This window comes from Dermacentor albipictus, chromosome 3 (assembly GCF_038994185.2).
Source record: "Dermacentor albipictus isolate Rhodes 1998 colony chromosome 3, USDA_Dalb.pri_finalv2, whole genome shotgun sequence".
NCBI classification, from domain to species: Eukaryota; Metazoa; Arthropoda; class Arachnida; order Ixodida; family Ixodidae; genus Dermacentor; species Dermacentor albipictus.
The window spans coordinates 11690122-11708861 of NC_091823.1; the positions used below are offsets into that span (position 1 = coordinate 11690122).

Below are 18740 nucleotides of genomic sequence, written 5' to 3' on the forward strand. Positions count from 1 at the left end.
TAGCCACGCAGATGTTCGTATGGCTAAATTCCAATGAAACAACCCCGAAAGAGAATATATTTTTAGCACTTAAAGAAGTGCCCTATTTTCAGCATGACAATTCGGTTTATTTTCTTATTTCTAAATCAATCGCATGCTATTAAAATGTTGTTAATGCTTTCAGGTTCTTGGCAGGTAGGAGGCAGAGGGGACGGTGCCAGACCGTACCTGCATAGGGAAAAATTTAATGGTGGGATGCGGTAGCGTAATATTGTTATCGAAATTTCTCATTTACGTGTGGTACACAATTCATTGTCGCATGAAAATAGCAAAGGAATAAATTGCAATGTTGCGATTTTCAGCTTTGTAAAATTTTGGAATACAGAAAGTTTTTAAAACCTAGCCGGAATGACATAAGCCGAAGGAGGTATAACAGAGATAGCTGGTCCATCAGGAGATAACCACGCAAGTATGTCAGCTATTTCATGTAAAAATATACCACGAATGCCTGGAACCCATACCAATAATAGCAGACTTCAGTTGTCTGCTATTATTCTATGCTAACATCTCAATATTATTAGCTAGTATGCTAATCATTAGCTAGTATGCTAATGATCTAAATCTGTTGGCTACAGTAGTGTCTGAAGATCAAGTGAGTGACGTGCACATTGACAGTGAATCAGTCACTGTAACCGCTGTTCAATAATTTGAAGGAAGTTTTCGAAGAGCTAAGATAACGTCTGCTAGTTCAGCCAGAAATACGGGTGCAAAATCCAAAAGGCGTGATGAATATGACCAAGATAGTGACTCGGAGAAAATACTCACACCCACTTTCTCCTTACTCATTGACACATCAGTCGCGATTACATACATTTTCTATTCCCAACTGCGTTAAATGATCTTGTAACATGCCATTTAAATATGAAGTTGGCAGTAGTTCAACATTGGAAAGAAGTATATACCCAAAATCAATCGTTATATTAGGCAAGGGCTTGTCTGGACAAATGATCTCACATAAATTAATGGTTAATGGATCTGTCTCAGCTTGTACAAGCAAAACCTGAGGCCCACATGTAAGCGGAACAAAATTAATGCTCACCCCAAAAAACCCTCGTTTCACTAACAAATTTAAATTGTGATCGTCTCAATATAGATTCCTAAATGTGTGAATATGTTTTTGCTGATAGAATGCGGAATCTGCAGGGAAGTCTATGCAGTCGCGCTTCTTGATATAGAACATTGTGAGCAACAAATTTTGGTAAACCAAAACAATTCTGAACAGCTTCCCGCTATAGAAAAACCAAGGGGTTAATATTGTATGCTGATGGTTAATCACCAGAGAATAGCAACCACCCAAATTCCAGTATCAATCGAACGCACATGCGATAAATCATTATTTGAGTTTCCCTGCGTAGTCCAGAGGGATGTCGGCCATGTTTGATCATGCCAACAGGGTGTGCCGCTCCAAATTTAACATGACCAATGTGATTTCGCGAGCTCATTTTCGCGTCGTATCCGTCGAGTAACAAGAATAAATAAAAAGATAAACATTTCGATAAACAATAGAATAATTAGATAAGCAACAACGGCAAAAACGAGACAAAGTACGCTTAAGCGAAATGCGGGTTCACTTCGTGGAACGAAGGTCATTTTTTTTTGTTCCTCTTCATTTACCCTCATCGCACTCACTGAGATGTTCCTATACGGTAGACGGCAGAACTACGCGTACTTTTTTTCCTCTACTACTAATAAAATATTCTGCAACTTTTAAGCTCCACATTTATGATGAGTGCTACTTCATTCTTATCCTTTTTTTTCTTTTTGTTGTACTGCCCACTACTTGGAAATTACGTCTTGTCGGGTATGTGCCTATGTTTCCGAGTATTATTATCATAATCATCGTAGCGTCATCGTCGTCGTCGCCATCATCATTAACGTTATTAAGGACTGGACAGCAATTGGCCATCCTGCTGCTACGCTTCAGCCCATTGCAGGTAAGCCCAAATGCATCCCTCGCTCAACGTGACATCCCAAATAACTAACACGCATTTAGCAAGCTAATTATTCGTCTCTCGTTCTGTATTTCGACCTCTGAAGAATCTGGCAACAGCTAACGAAAGCAAGACCTATGACGGACAGAAGCGAAAGCCCTCCCAGGCGTCTCTCCACCGTGAACCCTAACATAGGTAAGCTCATATGACATCAATTCTATGTTGACTTTTTTTTCCTTTAATTATTGACAAACTGATAAACTTGAAACTTGAATGAGTGATAACGCGAAGCTTCCAACATAATTCATATCGGATGAATGCAAGATGTTGCGATCACTCTTGGGAGCAGTTGATCAATACGGCTATCACAAGTCAGTTGAAATAGGCAAGCTGCGAAGCTGGGATGCTATAACCTAAAGATATTCCAATCTGTTTTATTTAATGTCGGCCACTAGCCTTCCACGATTGGTCAAAACTTTTTCGGGGCAGCACCCACAACACCTTTCGGTGACGCGACATCATGAAAACGGTGAAAAATTAGCATCTGTCTACCACACTTTTTATGCATGATCTGGTCAAACAAAAGAAAAAAAATTATTTGCAGCTCAACACCTTTTCTCCATTAGCCCTTCTCTATTGAGCGAAATTTTTCGGGCTGTGTCCTGTTCGCCTGTCTGTCACGCGAAAATTCACCACGTTGAAGTGACGGATAAGCACTAAAGTTGCATTCATATCCCCAACCAACCTGAATATTTTTCCGTATGGGGAACCAGCGCTGGAGTTTTCACGGTGCCTGCAGCGCCGCCCTGGCGGTCAGAACGTGCACAATGCAGCCTCCCCCGCGGACGAAAATTGCGTTGCCTGCCCTTAAAGTCGAAGGAAAACAAAAGGGCGCCGACGATACTGTTGCGTATACAAGTGCCACAACTAAGTCAGGATGAGGGAGGATGTATCCTTCTGCGTCTTTCCGTCTAAACCCTACGAACAAGAACGGAGGCGGCGTTGGATCCAAGCAGTCAGGCGTGCGGAGTAAGCTCCCGTCTTGTCGCCTTGTCAAGCGGTGTCGGGCTGGTTTCTAAATCAAATTTCGCGTGTATCCTTGGTTTATTCGATAGTGAAGAAGGTCAGCCATGGCAGACAGTACCAAACAGCAGAATCTGGAGTCGGTATTTCGTCGGAAACAAAATGAGCAATAGCATGCACCATCCGGCATATGTACCATTTTTCCTTCGCAATGCCACCGCCAAGCCCCTTCCAACGCCACCGCACCAAGTGAACAATACGAAAGGTAAAAATTATCCATTCATTGCCAAGAATTATGTGGGAGGGAAGCTGCCTTGTAATACGAGTTGTATGCGCATAGTGCTGGCGCACGCGCGACTAAGCCACCTATGTGTTTATAAAAATGCGCATGCGGATGAGGACTCGGCGCTGAGATGCATCCGGCAAATTTATGTAATTAGTGTTAAATGTAGCCAGGATTGTTACGGATCAAGCAGCGGAGCACTCAAACCTTTGCTTGCGCGAGTCAGCTGATGCGATAAAGCTTCCTTCTCCATTGACTGCTGTGGCGAAGTAACATCAGAATTTTTTATGTCTAGCCAGAGAAATATGGAACATCTTCAGGCCAACTAATACTTACGAAACCATAGCGCAGCACGACCGGAGCCATAACTGCTAGATTTGCGAGGCAGGCAGCCACGCAAGCATGGCATCGATACACGACGCAACCGTTACACACGTGCTCGCCATGACGCACTGTGAAAAATATATAAAGCTTAAAAACCTTCTTTCGTCATTTTTTCACTTTATGGCGCTAGCTTCTTTACAAAAACTCCCCTTGAAGTGGCGCGAAAACGGAACATACGAACTATAATACGGCTGCGTATGTGTGTGTGTCTTCTGGTTGTGTGGCTGGAATATGCCGCGTTTCATCACCAGGGCGGCATGCAACGCACTCTTTTCGACGCACCGCCTATCCAGCGCTGGTTCTCCATAGCCGGAGACTGCCCCCTTTTGAATGGAATAAAAGATTTCAGCCAGCCGATCGGTCTGGCACTGGATTCAGAGCAGCCGGGAAAATTGTTTTCCCTCTATATAAAAAAAAATTGCCAGATTGTATAGCGTTTCGAGCCATTTCAGCATGCATGCGACATCGTTATGCCAACCCTTCTTCACTGTGTATCCGTTTTAGCCACATTTACAACCTTCTGTTACTCGCCACCGCAATTTGCGACCAGTCCTTGGAAGCTAAACAAAGGGAAGGGGACCAATTACAAACGCCGACACTGCCCTCTTGATTCAGTTATCTACTTTCACTACATCAGCTCTGACCCACCAAGAACCTTTCCACTTCTGCGCGCTCCATAGTCTCTTGACAGGTAATTAGATACGAAAAATCTTTCAAGGTAAACAATACTATTTGCTTTCAAAGTAGACAAAAGTGATGTTCTGTAAACGAGGAAAGCATTTAAGCATTTGAGTGGGCTGCTCAGACAACGCTGCGGGTCATTGCCCGATGCTTTCTTTGGTGGTTACGGAATTTTGACGACATGAGATTTGAATGATGTTAGAATGAAGAAATTTACATTATATAAGCCCTGAAGTACTTCAGATGAGGATGACTACACTTTGAGCTTGCCTATACATGCACGTTGAAATGCCTAAGCAGCTAAGCCATTCTGCTGCAGAGCACGAGGTGGCAGGTTCGAATCCTTTCCGCGACAGATGCATCCTGGTGAGGGTCGGTATGCAATAGTAATCGTTTATCCCGCTTCGGTTGCAAGTTTAAGAAAGCCATGTTGTGGAAATCAACTCGAAGCAGCGCTAAGCTATCTTTCACAACCCTGCCTGTTGATTTAGGATGCTTTCTGTCAAATGATTTATGTATTAAATATTTTCAAAAATACAGTGCTAAAGGAAACTGCAGGCGACGACACCCCAATGGCTGTGTCATAACCTTCTAGTTCTTTGTCCACGCATTTTCCACTGTTCTTTGAATTGTGGATTCACGTCAAGTAGCCCATCTCTCAGTTTTCATGCCACAATTTATCATTTTTAATTACACCATGCAGTGCTACGTGATGGCCAAAGATTGATACTTCGTCTGCAGGCTATATATTTAGACATTAAACATCTCCCCCTCAGACTTCACCGGATTGTGTCAGTACATTTCACCGTGTTTCTGTCCTGCAGCGCCGGAATTTAGAAAACGTTTAAGCGTGAGAGCATTTCTTTACTGGCTTGCATTTGAGCATCCATCACTCATGATAGCGATCGGCACGATATCATAACAATAAGTCCACAGATGGCCAGTCACAGAGGCCACGTACGTCGGATCAGGTATGTGAGTTCGGCCCCTGTTCAGAAGGCCATGAGTCCTTATTCTTCTTTATAGGGACTCCGCATCGCTCTTTCCTGCGCTTCAAACCTTCTTACAGATACTGTGCGCGTCAGTGCCGTAGGTTATAGGACGGGAAAGACATAGTGCTCGGGCTAGCTTGAACTGCGGACGTGATATCAGGATAAACCAGAATCGGTAGAAGTCAGATGTTATGTTTTTTTTTATTCATCGGTCTTTCACTAGTGTCATGGTATCGCTGTGTCGCCAACAAACATGAAATTCACTATTTGGTGCATTTGTTTTAATACTGCAGCGTATGGCGTTCACAGGCTGACCGACAGTTAAGAAATAACGTTAAACAAAGACGAAGAGAGGTTGCTCATACCCAGGCGACTATCGCGTGTGCTGTAGATGCTGAAACCGTGCTGAACGTGCGTGTTGGTTAAGCTGAAAGCAGAGTGCCATGCTGGATAATGCAATGAAATGTCTACATTTGCGAGAGGCTTTGCAGAGCCTTTTTGATGTTCGGGTGACGTAATGAAGATGAAATGAACGGCAACAACCACTTTCGTTATCGGCTTTAAAGTGGGAGCACCGGTTCCGGTACCCTCGACGACACCGCATTACTCTGGGATGGTATCTCCGCCGGCCTACGGTGTGTTCGCTCCATACACCATGGCGGCTCAGAACAGCTACACTGGTGGGCAGCCTGCGCTGTCAGCGGCCTACCACTACGGCCCCGTTCCTGGAGCGGGCGTGTGGCAGCAGCAGCAGCAGCCCGCTGTACCCCTCGCGGTGCCTGTCGGGTTACCGGGCCTCTACCGATTTAACTCGGCCGCTCCTCAGCCACTGCCACAGCCCGTATTCGTACGCAAGGAGACGCTCGCCGATCTGACGCAAAGCAACCGCTCCTCTCCCAGGAGGCCGTCGGCACGGCGATCCGACAAGCCGTGCGTATTGATTTTCTAGCCATGCTTACGCGTCACGCACAAGGAACCTGTGTTTGCGACCGGAGTGTCATCGACCGTCGTTGTAACTTGGGTTTTTCACGCTATGTAACGACTGCACAGTAATCCCGCACGATACGTATTGGATATGGGTAATGACTGAAGCCGGAATAACACGGTAAATACCTCACGAAATGTGTCGCATATGTTCACTGAATGTGGCCACAATACCACGGTACATGTTTTTAATGCGTTAGCATTAGGAATGTCAAATAAGCGATATATATATATATATATATATATATATATATATATATATATATATATATATATATATATATATATATATATATATATATATATATATATATATATATATATATATATATATATACATATATATATAGTACATCTGACGGAAGTCTGCTCCGGACTAGCGCCAGTCGCACTTCCAGAAGAGGCGTGAAGTAATAATTGAATTTTGGACATTGGATTAATTTTGACCAGCAGGATATCTTCAACGCGCCACAAATGCACGGAACACAGGCGTTTCTGCATTTGTTGCTCGCCGTGGCTGGGATTTGATCCCGCGACCTCCTGCGTAGCAGCGCTACGCAGGAGGTCGCGTAGCCGCTAAGTAACCGCTAAGTCATAGTCGTAGCCGCTAAGTCACCACGGTGGGTCAGGTAGGACCTATGTCCAGTGAGCTCCTGGACAACACTTTACAATGTGGCGAACGCGGTTTACACCATGGATCTTGGACTTTACAGAAGTGCCACGTATAGGGTTAACGCATCTCTCGCATTTACGGCTAAATTGTTAATATTTTTTTTTTACAGTGAAGCTATTTATGGCTTGAGTTCCGTGTATTTTTCGTGTCCCTCAGCAAATGTGCCTGAGCAAACACTATCACCATCACCAATAGCTCGTGCCACTGCTCGCGCGTTCGTCATCTTCCACAACGGGCTTCGTTGCCGCTCATCGTGCTAGCGTTCCCACATTGCCCCTCCCTCTACGAAGGCGCTGACGGCACTGCCCCACTGCCAGTCGATGCGGTGATTTCGGTCTCAAAATCATTGCCTCAATAAATCGCGAAATGAAACACGAATGTATATACCGAATGTATAACACGAATGAATGTGAATGCAGGAAAATAAATTTGCGCGCGTACATTTCACCCCTATGACCACCAATCAAGACAATAAATCTCTACATACCATTGTTCCAAATTCTGTGTTACTTCTTTGTCGTGTGCTACACAGCCTCGCTGGTCATCTACCTTCACAGAGTGAAATGGTGTATGATGTTTTTTTTTTTTCACATACGTATAGCTTCAGGTGTTACTTCTCTAGCGAAATACCTGCACAGAAACATGAATGACAGTGATATTGGTGACCTCTGGTGACTAAACCAAGATCACGTGAACATCTCGTAGGTCTCTATTTTCATTCTGCTGACCTAAGTGCTATAGCGGCGAAGCGAACTTTCTCGTACCAGCAAAAACTCTTGCCCAACAAAACAACATTCCAGCACATTGTGGCTTGAACACAACGTGACAATACGTCACCACAAGTGCTGCTGTTAGTGTTACCGAGCGGATATTCAGTTAAAGCGGTAATGCGAAAAAGTATGCGAAGATGTTGAAACTTTCTATTATGTGCGACGTATGTATTGGTGGAGTTTTAGCCTCAGTTAGTAAGAATTTCCTATATGTGGCCACCATTAAGTATACGCAACTATACGTAAAAAGCATATCCGGCCTGTTGGCGATCAGATGAACGCACTGAGAGGCTCTTTAGAAGCTCAAATAAAACGTAAGTTGGTCTAACTACTTTCTGTATGCCGTTAGGCAATCGATTTGTTCAAGAATCAGTCACTTAAACGATAAATGACTTGCAGAGGTGACTTCCTAGCTTTTTCGTAGCAGACATTTGTGATAGTAATTTATAAGTAGAACAGACAATACGATTGAGCAAGCAAATATACCGGCGCTTTGTAAAGTGAATATACCTAAGTAGCGCAAGCTGGGGCCGTTATTAGGACAAGGACATCGAAAGTGAAGTGTGTGCACCGATTGCTCACGACAGCTCCGGAAGCAAGAAGTCATTTGCAACTCAGCACTGTAGTTATTTGCAGAATATGAGAACATTATGCAACTAACTATCTCCGGTATATTGCATAGACAGCTGTGGACAGCTTATGTTTGACAAAAGGTATGAAGCGTGCTTTAACGTGTCTTTTTGCTCGAATGACAGTTCACCGTGGTTCGTTCTAACTGAAAATTACTGCGCAAGGGCGGCAGAATTACTGAGAAATGCCGAGGATAAGATTGGACAGTAACTTATTAGCTGGCAGTGTTGAAATTGTGAGGCAATTATGCAACCTGGTCGTCCAGGTACATGCTCCAGAAGTGCGGTCCGTTCTTCGCCTGGCAGCTGTTGATCATGTGGATGGCGGTACTGGGAACCGTGGTTTACGCCTGCAGCTTCGGAGCCTTTAGACATTGTAAGACAAGCCTATTGTTTGTTAGAGACCTAAGTGATAAACACACACACCATTTACCGGGATGTAATAAGCAAAAGCCTCGAACGTCATTTATGCATATATGCTTTAGGTGACAAAAGGATCTATTTGGTGTATAAAAAAAGAGGTCGACAAGAGATGAAATTTCATGCTGTTGTAACGTTTCCTCTTTTGCCCAATAATTACACGGGGAGGAAAAGAATCCGCCCACTTCTAATATTACGAACCACTCGGAGAAGAAAACTTCTTCAAAAGAGGACCATTTTTGTTTGCTGGCGTATGGTTGCCGGTGTGGTTGTTCGTACTGTACGTGAATTAAGGCAAAAATCTTGAAAAAGGCGCAACCTCAAATTGTTTGTCTTATGATATCATTGTAGGTTGTCGACACCGCTTGCGTATGACGGCGCTTCCCCTTCACCCTTTTGGATTGTAACTTGTACTATCATTTTGACGCAAGCAACAGGCTGATATTACCCTCTGATTTTCTAGTAAAATACCACCGAGTTTTTATCTGTGTTAGAGGCACCAGGCTATTTTCTTCCTTTATTACATATTTTGCGACGTTTGATGTTGAAAACAAGTGAAGCTTAATACTGCTTCACGTCAGAGGCAATGTTAGCGACGTCACTGAATACAAGATCTGCGAGCTGTTGATAAGCGTTTCTACGGCACCTCGCCGTAATTTTTTAGCGTCGTTCTAAAGAATTTCTTTTTATTGAGTCATGTCCATATGGCAACACAAGATACCTCGCAGGTTTTTGAATTATTATAGAACAAGAAACAAAGAGAAAATGTGTTATATATTAGACACTGTTCTGCCTTAGCTGCAGCTAAAAATAAATATTTCTCCACAGATTTACCTTCTCTCTTAAATTCGAATCCGAAAAAGTTTTGGCGTGTTATATCACCTGACCGTGACTCTAACCGGATAGCCTTGCATAGTGATACAAATACTCCCCTTCCTGACAATGAGTGCCCCTCTGCGTTTAATACGTTTTTTTTCATCGATTTTCAGTCGCGAGGATCATACCAATGTACCTGATGTTGCTGATTATGACTGGCAATTCATGGAAAGTATTGAAATCTCGGTGGAGGGAATTGCATGTCTTATTAATAATTTGAAGTTTTCTACTTCATCTGGTATTGACAATATTAGTTCCAAGATATTAAAAAATACCATTTCTATATCCAGTAACATTCTGTACCATATATTCAAGCAGTCTTTGTCATCGGGACAGCTGCCCAATGACTGGAAAATGGCCAAAATCATACCCATATTTAAAACTGGGAATAAACACTCCCCGGAAAATTACCGCCCAATTTCATTGACCTGCATTTGCTGCAAGATGCTCGAACATATAATTGCTTCTCATATTTATAATCACCTAGAGTCCAATAATTTTTTTTTTCGCCATCAACATGGATTCAGGAAAGGATTATCATGTGAGACACAGTTACTCGAATTCACGACTGACCTGCACCTTAACATGAACAATAACCAGCAGACCGATTGCATTTTCCTTGACTTTTCCAAAGCATTTGATCGTGTAGCTCACTGTCGCCTTATTGCTAAATTAACTGCACTTCGAATTGACTCCTTCACTTTAACATGGCTTCGTAATTTTCTTTCGAATCGTCAACAATTCACAGTAGTTAATAATATTGCTTCGTCTCCTACTTACGTTACTTCTGGTGTGCCTCAGGGCAGCGTTTTGGGCCCTTTACTGTTCCTAATTTACATAAATGATTTGCCACTTAATGTTTCTTCTCGCTTACGTATTTTCGCTGACGACTGCATTATTTACAGATCAATTAACAGTACTGATGACCACCTGACCCTTCAAAATGACCTTAGCCTAATTCATAATTGGTGTAACACCTGGTTAATGTCTTTAAACGTATCAAAATGTCAGGTAATTTCTTTTAGCCGTAAGCGTGACAACTCTCATTTTTTATACAACGTCAATAATAAAGAATTGTTTCATACAGTATCGTATAAATATTTGGGTGTTCACCTAACCGAAAATCTCTCCTGGACAGACCATATTGCAGCCGTTTGCGCAAAAGCTTCAAGGACATTAGGTTACCTACGTCGTAATCTGGGTAATTCACCTTCAAACATCCGCAAATTGGCCTATCAGACATTTGTTCGTCCACAGCTCGAGTATGCATCATCCATCTGGTCCCCACATCCTACATACTTAATCGACATGCTTGAATCAGTCCAGAACCGAGCTGCCCGTTTCATTTCACGTAATTATAGCCATCACTCCAGCGTAACGCAAATGAAACTCGATCATTCCATACAGCCTTTAGTTCTTCGCCGTAATATCGCTTTGTTATCCTTGTTTCACAAATATGTTTATAATGCCACACAATCCACACTACATATCCAGACCGCCTCGAGCACGTCTCGTCGATTATATAACCACTTAAGTTTTGCGCGCATGTACGGTACGACACATGCTTTTAACTTTTCCGCACTCCCTACGGCCATTCGCTTGTGGAACAATCTGCCTGATCACATTGCTTCCGAGTCAGATCAAGAAAAATTTCGTCATCTCCTACACGAGCATTTTTCATAACAGCACTTACAAATCACTTTATCTTGTTTCTAACACTTGGCAATCTGCTTCGAACTTCTTGTGATACTTTTTTTTTATGCATTGCTATCTCGCTCTTGTGAATTGCTATGTTATGCTGTATCGTGTGTTCACTTGTATGCTCTGTATATATTATTGCTTTTTTTTGCGTCTTTTTCCCTTAATATCACTTCAAGAATTGTACTCCCTGATATGTTCATTTTTTGTGTATTTGACTTTCTAGTATTAATGCCTTACGTTAAGTTTTACTCAAGTTATTTCCTTAAGTGTACCTTTGTGGCCTTTCATTACTTCAGTTGTTTGTGTTTCATGTTTCAATCTTGATAGTAATGTTGGTGAGTCCTGTATTGAGGTGTATCTTTTGTATACCACTTTAGAAGGCTGCTTACTCTGTAACCCCCCTTACACAATGCCCCCATGGGGCCTGTAAGGTATTTTAAATAAATAAATAAATAAATAAATAAATACAGAGTGCTCGAAAGTGACCTCAAACAAACACAGAAGGCAAAAATTAGAGCAGGCTCGTTGGTAAGCCGCGGTAAAGACGTATAAAAAGAAAAATCATGAAAGAGGCCCGGTTTGCCTATTTTTTTTTAGCTTGGCTATAAATGAGAACGAGTTATAATGCAGACTTCCCGGTCGTTCCGACCACAGAGGCCTATGCAGACAAACTAAAGTGTTTGTCCGTATTTCTCCGCGTATTTCTTGAACAATCTTATCTTTGCAAGCCTTTCTTTCTTTCGCAACTTCCGATTCTTCTGGCCGAGGCGACTTTTGATGCACGCTGAATCTGATATGTCCCAAAATAGTCGACAGGGGCTTAGAGACCAGTCTGCGACAATCACAGCACGAGCTGGGCAAAGCTAAAAAGCCTTCACGCTTCCGACGAACGAGCGCTGCATTTACAAAGGCTGATAGACGGAGTGCGCTAAATCTGTCGCTTTAATGAGCAGGGCTCCCTCATTGCGAAATTCGCCGAGAAATCAAGGGTTTCGTCCTGATTCGCGGACTTAGTTCCTATCTCTTTTAAGACGACACGTCGTGTACGCTTATCTGCAAAGCCCGAAATACTCCCTGCCGGCTGTCGCGTTCATTTAGGTTAGTATGAAGAGACAATGAGCTTAGCGCCATCCGTCCAATCCTCCGACAATTTCCTTTCTCGAAATCAGATTTTTCTTGGGAAGAGCGAATATCTTCGAGGAAAAAATGGGCTCACGCAGCGGGAAGTGCTTCGACGGCTACTGCAGGCAAGACTGTGTCTCTGAATTATTAAATGAACGTGATCGGCACTTGCTGTAACATGCCTTAGTAAATATTACTAATAATCTTAGGTGAAGCATTCGAAAATAACTCTCATATGTTGTTTTAATAGTAAATGTTATTAACTATGGCCTAATTTATAAAATCAGGCTACCTTCGCTATATAGTTATATGCCCAATGTCGCGATTGGCCGGTATCATCTCTTACTAAAAGCTTTAACTTAATATGTTTCCTGTGCATACGGACTTCGATCATTACCAACGTCTAAGTGGCAACGGACCTATATTATATATATATATATATATATATATAGAACAAGGCACGTAGAACTGCTGTGCAGAAGCTGTTTTTGAATATTGCAAGAGCAGACACTTATTCTTCATTTCTTGTTTGTATGCTTTTTTCGGATCTAATCTGATTGTTGAATGATAAAAAGGAAAAGAAGAAACACCGACACACGGAAAAATTGCATGCAATACAGTCGTTCCTAGTTGCGTAATATACCGGAAAGAATCGTTTGTTTTCGCGCTGAAAACAATCCCTTAGTAGCCAGTTTTTCAACAAGTACATATAAATCGTTTCTACATGTTGTAAAAGAAGAAAAAAGGAAAGAACGAGAAAGACAAGAACACAAATTATTCTTTGACGAAGCTTCTTGAGCAGTTGCGAAAGAATTCCCCCTTTAGTGCGAAGCCAATTCGAGATGAAAGGAAAGGGGATATTGTGTGCTCTTAATAGTAACGTCAAGAACGCGCAAAACAATCAGACGAAAATGTTGGGTTGATGATTATTTTGGCAATGGTAGAGAGCTGCAATAAAACAACCACTCGTGTTTATTTTTCGGCATGTGTTTTTTTTTTCGTTTTTCACGTGGTCTCTTGAAGTTGACTTTGTTTACAGCGAGCGCTATTTTGGGGAAGCCATTTTTCACACCGCTAATTCGAAGAGAATTCTGCGTTATCAGGCACCACAGCAGTTCGTTGCCGCTAGACAACAAAAATAGGCTTAGTGATCCGCATAATGAGGCGGAGAAACGCGATTTCTAATAACCTCCGCGTCACTGCTGCCTTTATTGACGCGTGCCTACGAAGTACAAGTCAGTGAAGCCGTGCATAAGGCTCCGCAAGCTCTCAGCACCCGCGGAAACACCACCTTCATCTCTTATAGTGGATGTTACTCTGCGATACCTCGCACAATAAATCTTGTAAGACACTTAAGCTTCGCCTTTAAGAATGGAACGTGATAGCATTCAAATACCCCTGACTGCTTCTCACGATTCCCGGCAACTGCAGGTTATGTAACCGTAATGTTTACCGGGAAACACTGGCAGCGAACGCTATCCAGGAAGGCGAGCTTTCTCGTAGAAACGTGACCTCTTGTGTGAGCCGATTTCGGGAGTAGTTTAAAGCCCTGCCAAAAAAAAACTACATAATTTTCAGGTTTATGTTATTGTTTGCACTTCTAATATATAAGTCTGAGAAGATTCAACACACAAGGCATGCGCGTGTCGGTGTTTTCTTTCATAGAAACTGGTTGGTGGGCTGTCATTTTCAAAATTCTGCGGAATAACATTGTCAAGAATGTAAGACAAGGTATGAGCAACTGTAGTGATAGGATGGCGTAGCAGTATAACCCGAATATACCGCATGTACGTAATATAGCAAGGCGTGGCATATACGTATAGCTAAATACGTATATACAGAAATCTTCGCTCGCGGACAACTCCGCTGACGCCTACATCGGATTTTCGGCGACACAGGACCCCTGACGCTATCGCATTAAAGTAGGCAGCGTCGGTGGACGTAGAGCTGCCGCGGCATCCAGTAAGGCAAAGGCATTCCTCCGGGGCGTTATCTGGTGTTGTTAATGAAGGCGCGCACGGGAAATAAAAAAAAAATCGACGTTACAACAGAGAGTTTATTATAGCATAAAATACTTGCGTTGGGTTAACGAGATACGCAACGCTAACGCTACAGCACGTTTACAACACAGTTAATTCGGTTACGTGATGGGACACGTACTGCAGATTACAGATGGTGTGAGTCTTTACATAGTTAGGCGTGGAAGATGCAATACGAGGTAGATGCCTGAAGCAATAGTTAAGTTACAGAGCAGTAACTATAGAGAAAGAAAGATAGAGATTAGTACTGAAAAAGTGCGTCAGACCTGAGTGGATTGCATTCTAGGGGAGGTTAATAGGAGGAACTAATGTTAGGCGTCATCTAGACCACGTGATGGGCAATGCGTGACGTAATTGTTTGTTTGGACGCTACATATAGCCGGAGGTACCATGTAGCGAAAGGCTGGTGTGATAAGAAAAGAATATATGGAAAATTAATTCTACTTAATCATGGCAAAGTTGCACTTGTGGGTATCGAGGAGAGGCAAGTGGACTTAATTATTGTTGTTGCGATTGTTATTATGATAATGATGATGATGATGTTGGTGATGATGCATGTGAGAAAATTGGACCAGCTTATGTAAAAGGCCGCCGACCCTGACAACTTCGATTGTTTATCCTGCAATTGTGTGCTTCAAATGTTTTCTTTATAAGAAAACATGTTCAATGTGATATTTAAGGCATCGCGCTATTCACGCAGCATTCTCTTCCAGACATTTACTTAAAGTTGGAGCCACTGTCAGTGCGGTCATAGTAACTAAACTTTCCTTTAAACGAAAAACGACCGCGTATGTTCAAAGTGCGATATCAGTGACAGCGAAAAAAAAAAAAAGACATTACGGCATGCAAACGCAGGGAAACCACACGGGGCAGCTTCCTCTTTACGTGCTTTCTTCTTTCCCCCTTGTTGGCCTCCCCGAACAGTTGCTGACCAATCATTACTGCTAATATATAAATAACGGAGGTGGCTGGCTAATAAGCTTCAGAACTGCAAACATCGCCACAAGGCTGCACATTTTTCTTCTGCTGTGTCCTCTTACTAGTTCCAAGCATCTTTACAAGAAACCATGATTGGAAGGAAAGAAACAGCGCAACACATGTGGACAATCAACTCTGAGAAGCCGATACAGGCGCTGTTGTACTGTGTGCCACAGCTATCATCTTCTAATTATTTGTATGTCTCCTATCGCCCCACTTTCTTTCTCTTTCTTCTTTTTTTTTCTTTTCAATCCATGGATTAACATTAAATAGCACAGCTCTCGGCATTTCTACAAGAAACCTTTGCGGGCTTCCTTTCTTGCATTTTCACCCCAACTACGACCATCAAAACTTCTTCCATGAATCAATGCCCTCCTCGCGGAGGTCGGCGTTTCACAAAACGCACTGTTTCACACTGCGTTTCACAAAACGCCGCACTAACGCAGCTACCGAAACCGAGCTGCATTCGTATGTCCTTCATTGCTTTAAACAGCGATTAGCGTGCATACCGATAGCTGTTCAGACGCATAGGCTAAATTGTATAGCCCAACACCTAGGGCGACTTGGCAGGCCTCGCAGCTATCACAACGTTGCGCGGTATTCGCGAGTTGGGCGGCGCGCAAGCATGGTTGGCGTTTGAACGCGCTGAAGTGTGGGCTCACCTTCCCTTCCTCTGGCGACCGGGAAGTGTACATTAATCTAAGCTTCCGCGTCGGATGCAGATGTAATATGCTGCGCGGCCACGCGTCGTGTGTCAGTAGCGGGGCTGAGTCTATCAGCAACGCGTGAAACGGGATTGAGGTGTCTGTGTTGCGGCCTGCACCTTTTCATGACAAAGGCGGCGCGCTTCCATCGCATGGCCGCTGCGCTTCCGACTGCTGATGCACATGATTTATGATCGCTTGTGTGTCTACCATCGTGCCGCGCTCTCTATCGCGCACTAATGCTGTCTTCTTTTCTTTCTTTTCTTTGTCCCCGCCTCTGTGTTTCCATGCAGATTTAACAGAGCAGACGGGTGAAGGTAAGCGGTACAGGGCATGGTCATGGCGCTTCGAAAGGCTAATGTCTGCCTTGTAATTTCCTCTTTGCATTTAAAGCTTGGAAAGTTCACTTTTTCATATTCTGTCAAGTTGCAAGTACAGTGAAACTCGAAAGTTGCCTATTTTTTTTTCTTTAAACAACGTTTCTCGCATGGGAAATTTTAGCAGCACAGCTGTGGACTTGCCTTAGCGCAGACACCAAGCTTTCCCGAATGCAGCAGCAAGAAAAAAAAACTATATACAGTATTATTCTCTTCTTTTCATAACGCCATTACCGCGTGCCGCTTGCAGGATCTCAGAAGTCGGAAGAACGGCCCTTGAAAGATATCCGAGGAGCGAGGAACCACCGGCTGCGTTAGTACAACTTGTTAGACTCTCATTCGATGGTTACGCTGTTACAGCACTTTAACGTTCTTGTTATTCTATGTAGCGTACGAAGTAAACTTACAATAACTTGACAGCCTTCAAGGCTTTGACTCGCGCAGTGTGGTATGATCAACGTGGTATAGTGGTGGGACGTCGTTAATTTTCGTATCCAACTTTTTTCTTATTACTACGTGTAAATCAAACAAAATGAATTAGTAGCGCCAATTGACGTTAGTTGAGATTCTGACCTGTCACCTTCGTCTAAATGCAACCCTACGTAGTGTTTAGATGTCATCGAGCTGTTGTGCGAGTAAACTTGAAGCTCAAGAAGGAGACGGCTGAGTGGAAGGTGCGCAAATGACCTGATTTCCTGCTTGGAAATGGTTGAACAGCGGTTTGAGACCCGTACCTTCATCGTTCTTTTTTTCTTTGGGCAACTGGTCCTGTGTTCTTATGCAGCTAATTACCGGGCGCGACTAATGAGAGCGTCAATTAAGCAGGACGTAGAATTCGCGCGGGGTGCTTGTGCCAATAATTGCAAAACGGAGTAGGTCAGGCTGGACGGGAGAGCATTGCCCTGAAACTACTGTGAGCATGAAAAGAAAAATATTTTATGCTCAAACGGCAAGGCCTCCTCAGTATCAGCCGCGATCACGAAGTCAGAATATCTAGTGATGGCGTCAAGTCGCCCTAATTTCGTAAGATGGGAACTTGGTGAGCTCCCCGAGCTCTAGTCTGTTAGTCTGACCGTATAGAAAAACTCTAAACATTTATAGTCAGAACAAAGTGTGACATATGTGCGCTTCCACAGAGTGTCGACCAATAACGTGAACTCATTTTTTTACGTTACTTACAGCGTTAGCATACATATTGTTTTCTTGTTATACTTTAATGTGTATGAATTCTGTGGTAATAACTACACGAAATATGCAATATTATTTTGCGCCGTACAATCACATTTGCTATTTTTCTCCATTTTCGCTCCCTTTCTACACAGAACTATCGTTTCCATGTCCTGATAAAAAGCGAGAAATAAAATGGAAAATCTTGAATTCATTTAGTTTGTGTACAAAGAGAACACAGCCTGCATGGGACAAGGCGACTAGATGAGCTCTTTGCCGTTTTTAGTGACTATAAAATGCTGCGCAATTTTTTCGCCTACGTTTCAAAAATGTTTTGCTAAAGCTATGCCGTTAATAACAAAAATGTCCTGTTTAAGCACATCCCACCAACCATGACCACAGGCTACTCTTTCGGCTAGCAGCGAATACGTTCAGCCTGTCTACGCTTGCGCTGTCTTGCGTCTGTTCGTGCCATTATCTTCCTGTTTTTCTTTCTTGTTTCGGCTGTCATTCTGCTCACATGACGCCTTTCGTGAGAGGATACATGTACTAGCCTTCCCGATCAGCTGCATCGGTACGCACCAGACATACCGAATGAAGCGGGTGCACTTTCGCGGAGTAGCTCTTTCGTGCGCCTTCGCGTACTGAAAAAAAAAAAAAAAATGAGCGATGCGGCGTGGCGAAATCCAGGCAAGCACATAGGCAAGTGCGTGCGTTGCAAACTCTCTAGGCCGCAGCGCGGACTAAAGCATTGCGGATCGTTGGAGTTGACCAACTCTTTTCTAGCTTACCGATCGCAACTACAACATGTTTATCGATACAATTCGTAAAAACAAAGGCAAAAAAATAGAGAGAGTAATACTGCGAAGGTTAGCATGTCCTTGGAAAGAGTAGTCGAGAATTCCACCGGCTCATAGGGGAGAAGCGTTCGCTCCATTTACGACTCCTGGGGAGCCGCACGTAAACA

General features: G+C 43.1%; 1 protein-coding gene across 1 annotated transcript in view; it reads left to right on the forward strand.

The window, feature by feature from the left end:
* Positions 1–1883: 1883 nt before the first annotated feature.
* LOC139057808 (uncharacterized) overlaps positions 1884–18740 on the forward strand; it is a 30118-nt gene continuing 13261 nt past the window's right edge. The window contains exons 1-6 of the mRNA XM_070536558.1: positions 1884–1973; positions 2077–2165; positions 5900–6263; positions 8656–8765; positions 16523–16546; positions 16857–16919. Coding sequence (XP_070392659.1) covers positions 2108–2165; positions 5900–6263; positions 8656–8765; positions 16523–16546; positions 16857–16919 — 619 coding nt within the window. The 5' untranslated portion in view covers positions 1884–1973; positions 2077–2107. The remainder of the gene's footprint in view (positions 1974–2076; positions 2166–5899; positions 6264–8655; positions 8766–16522; positions 16547–16856; positions 16920–18740) is intronic.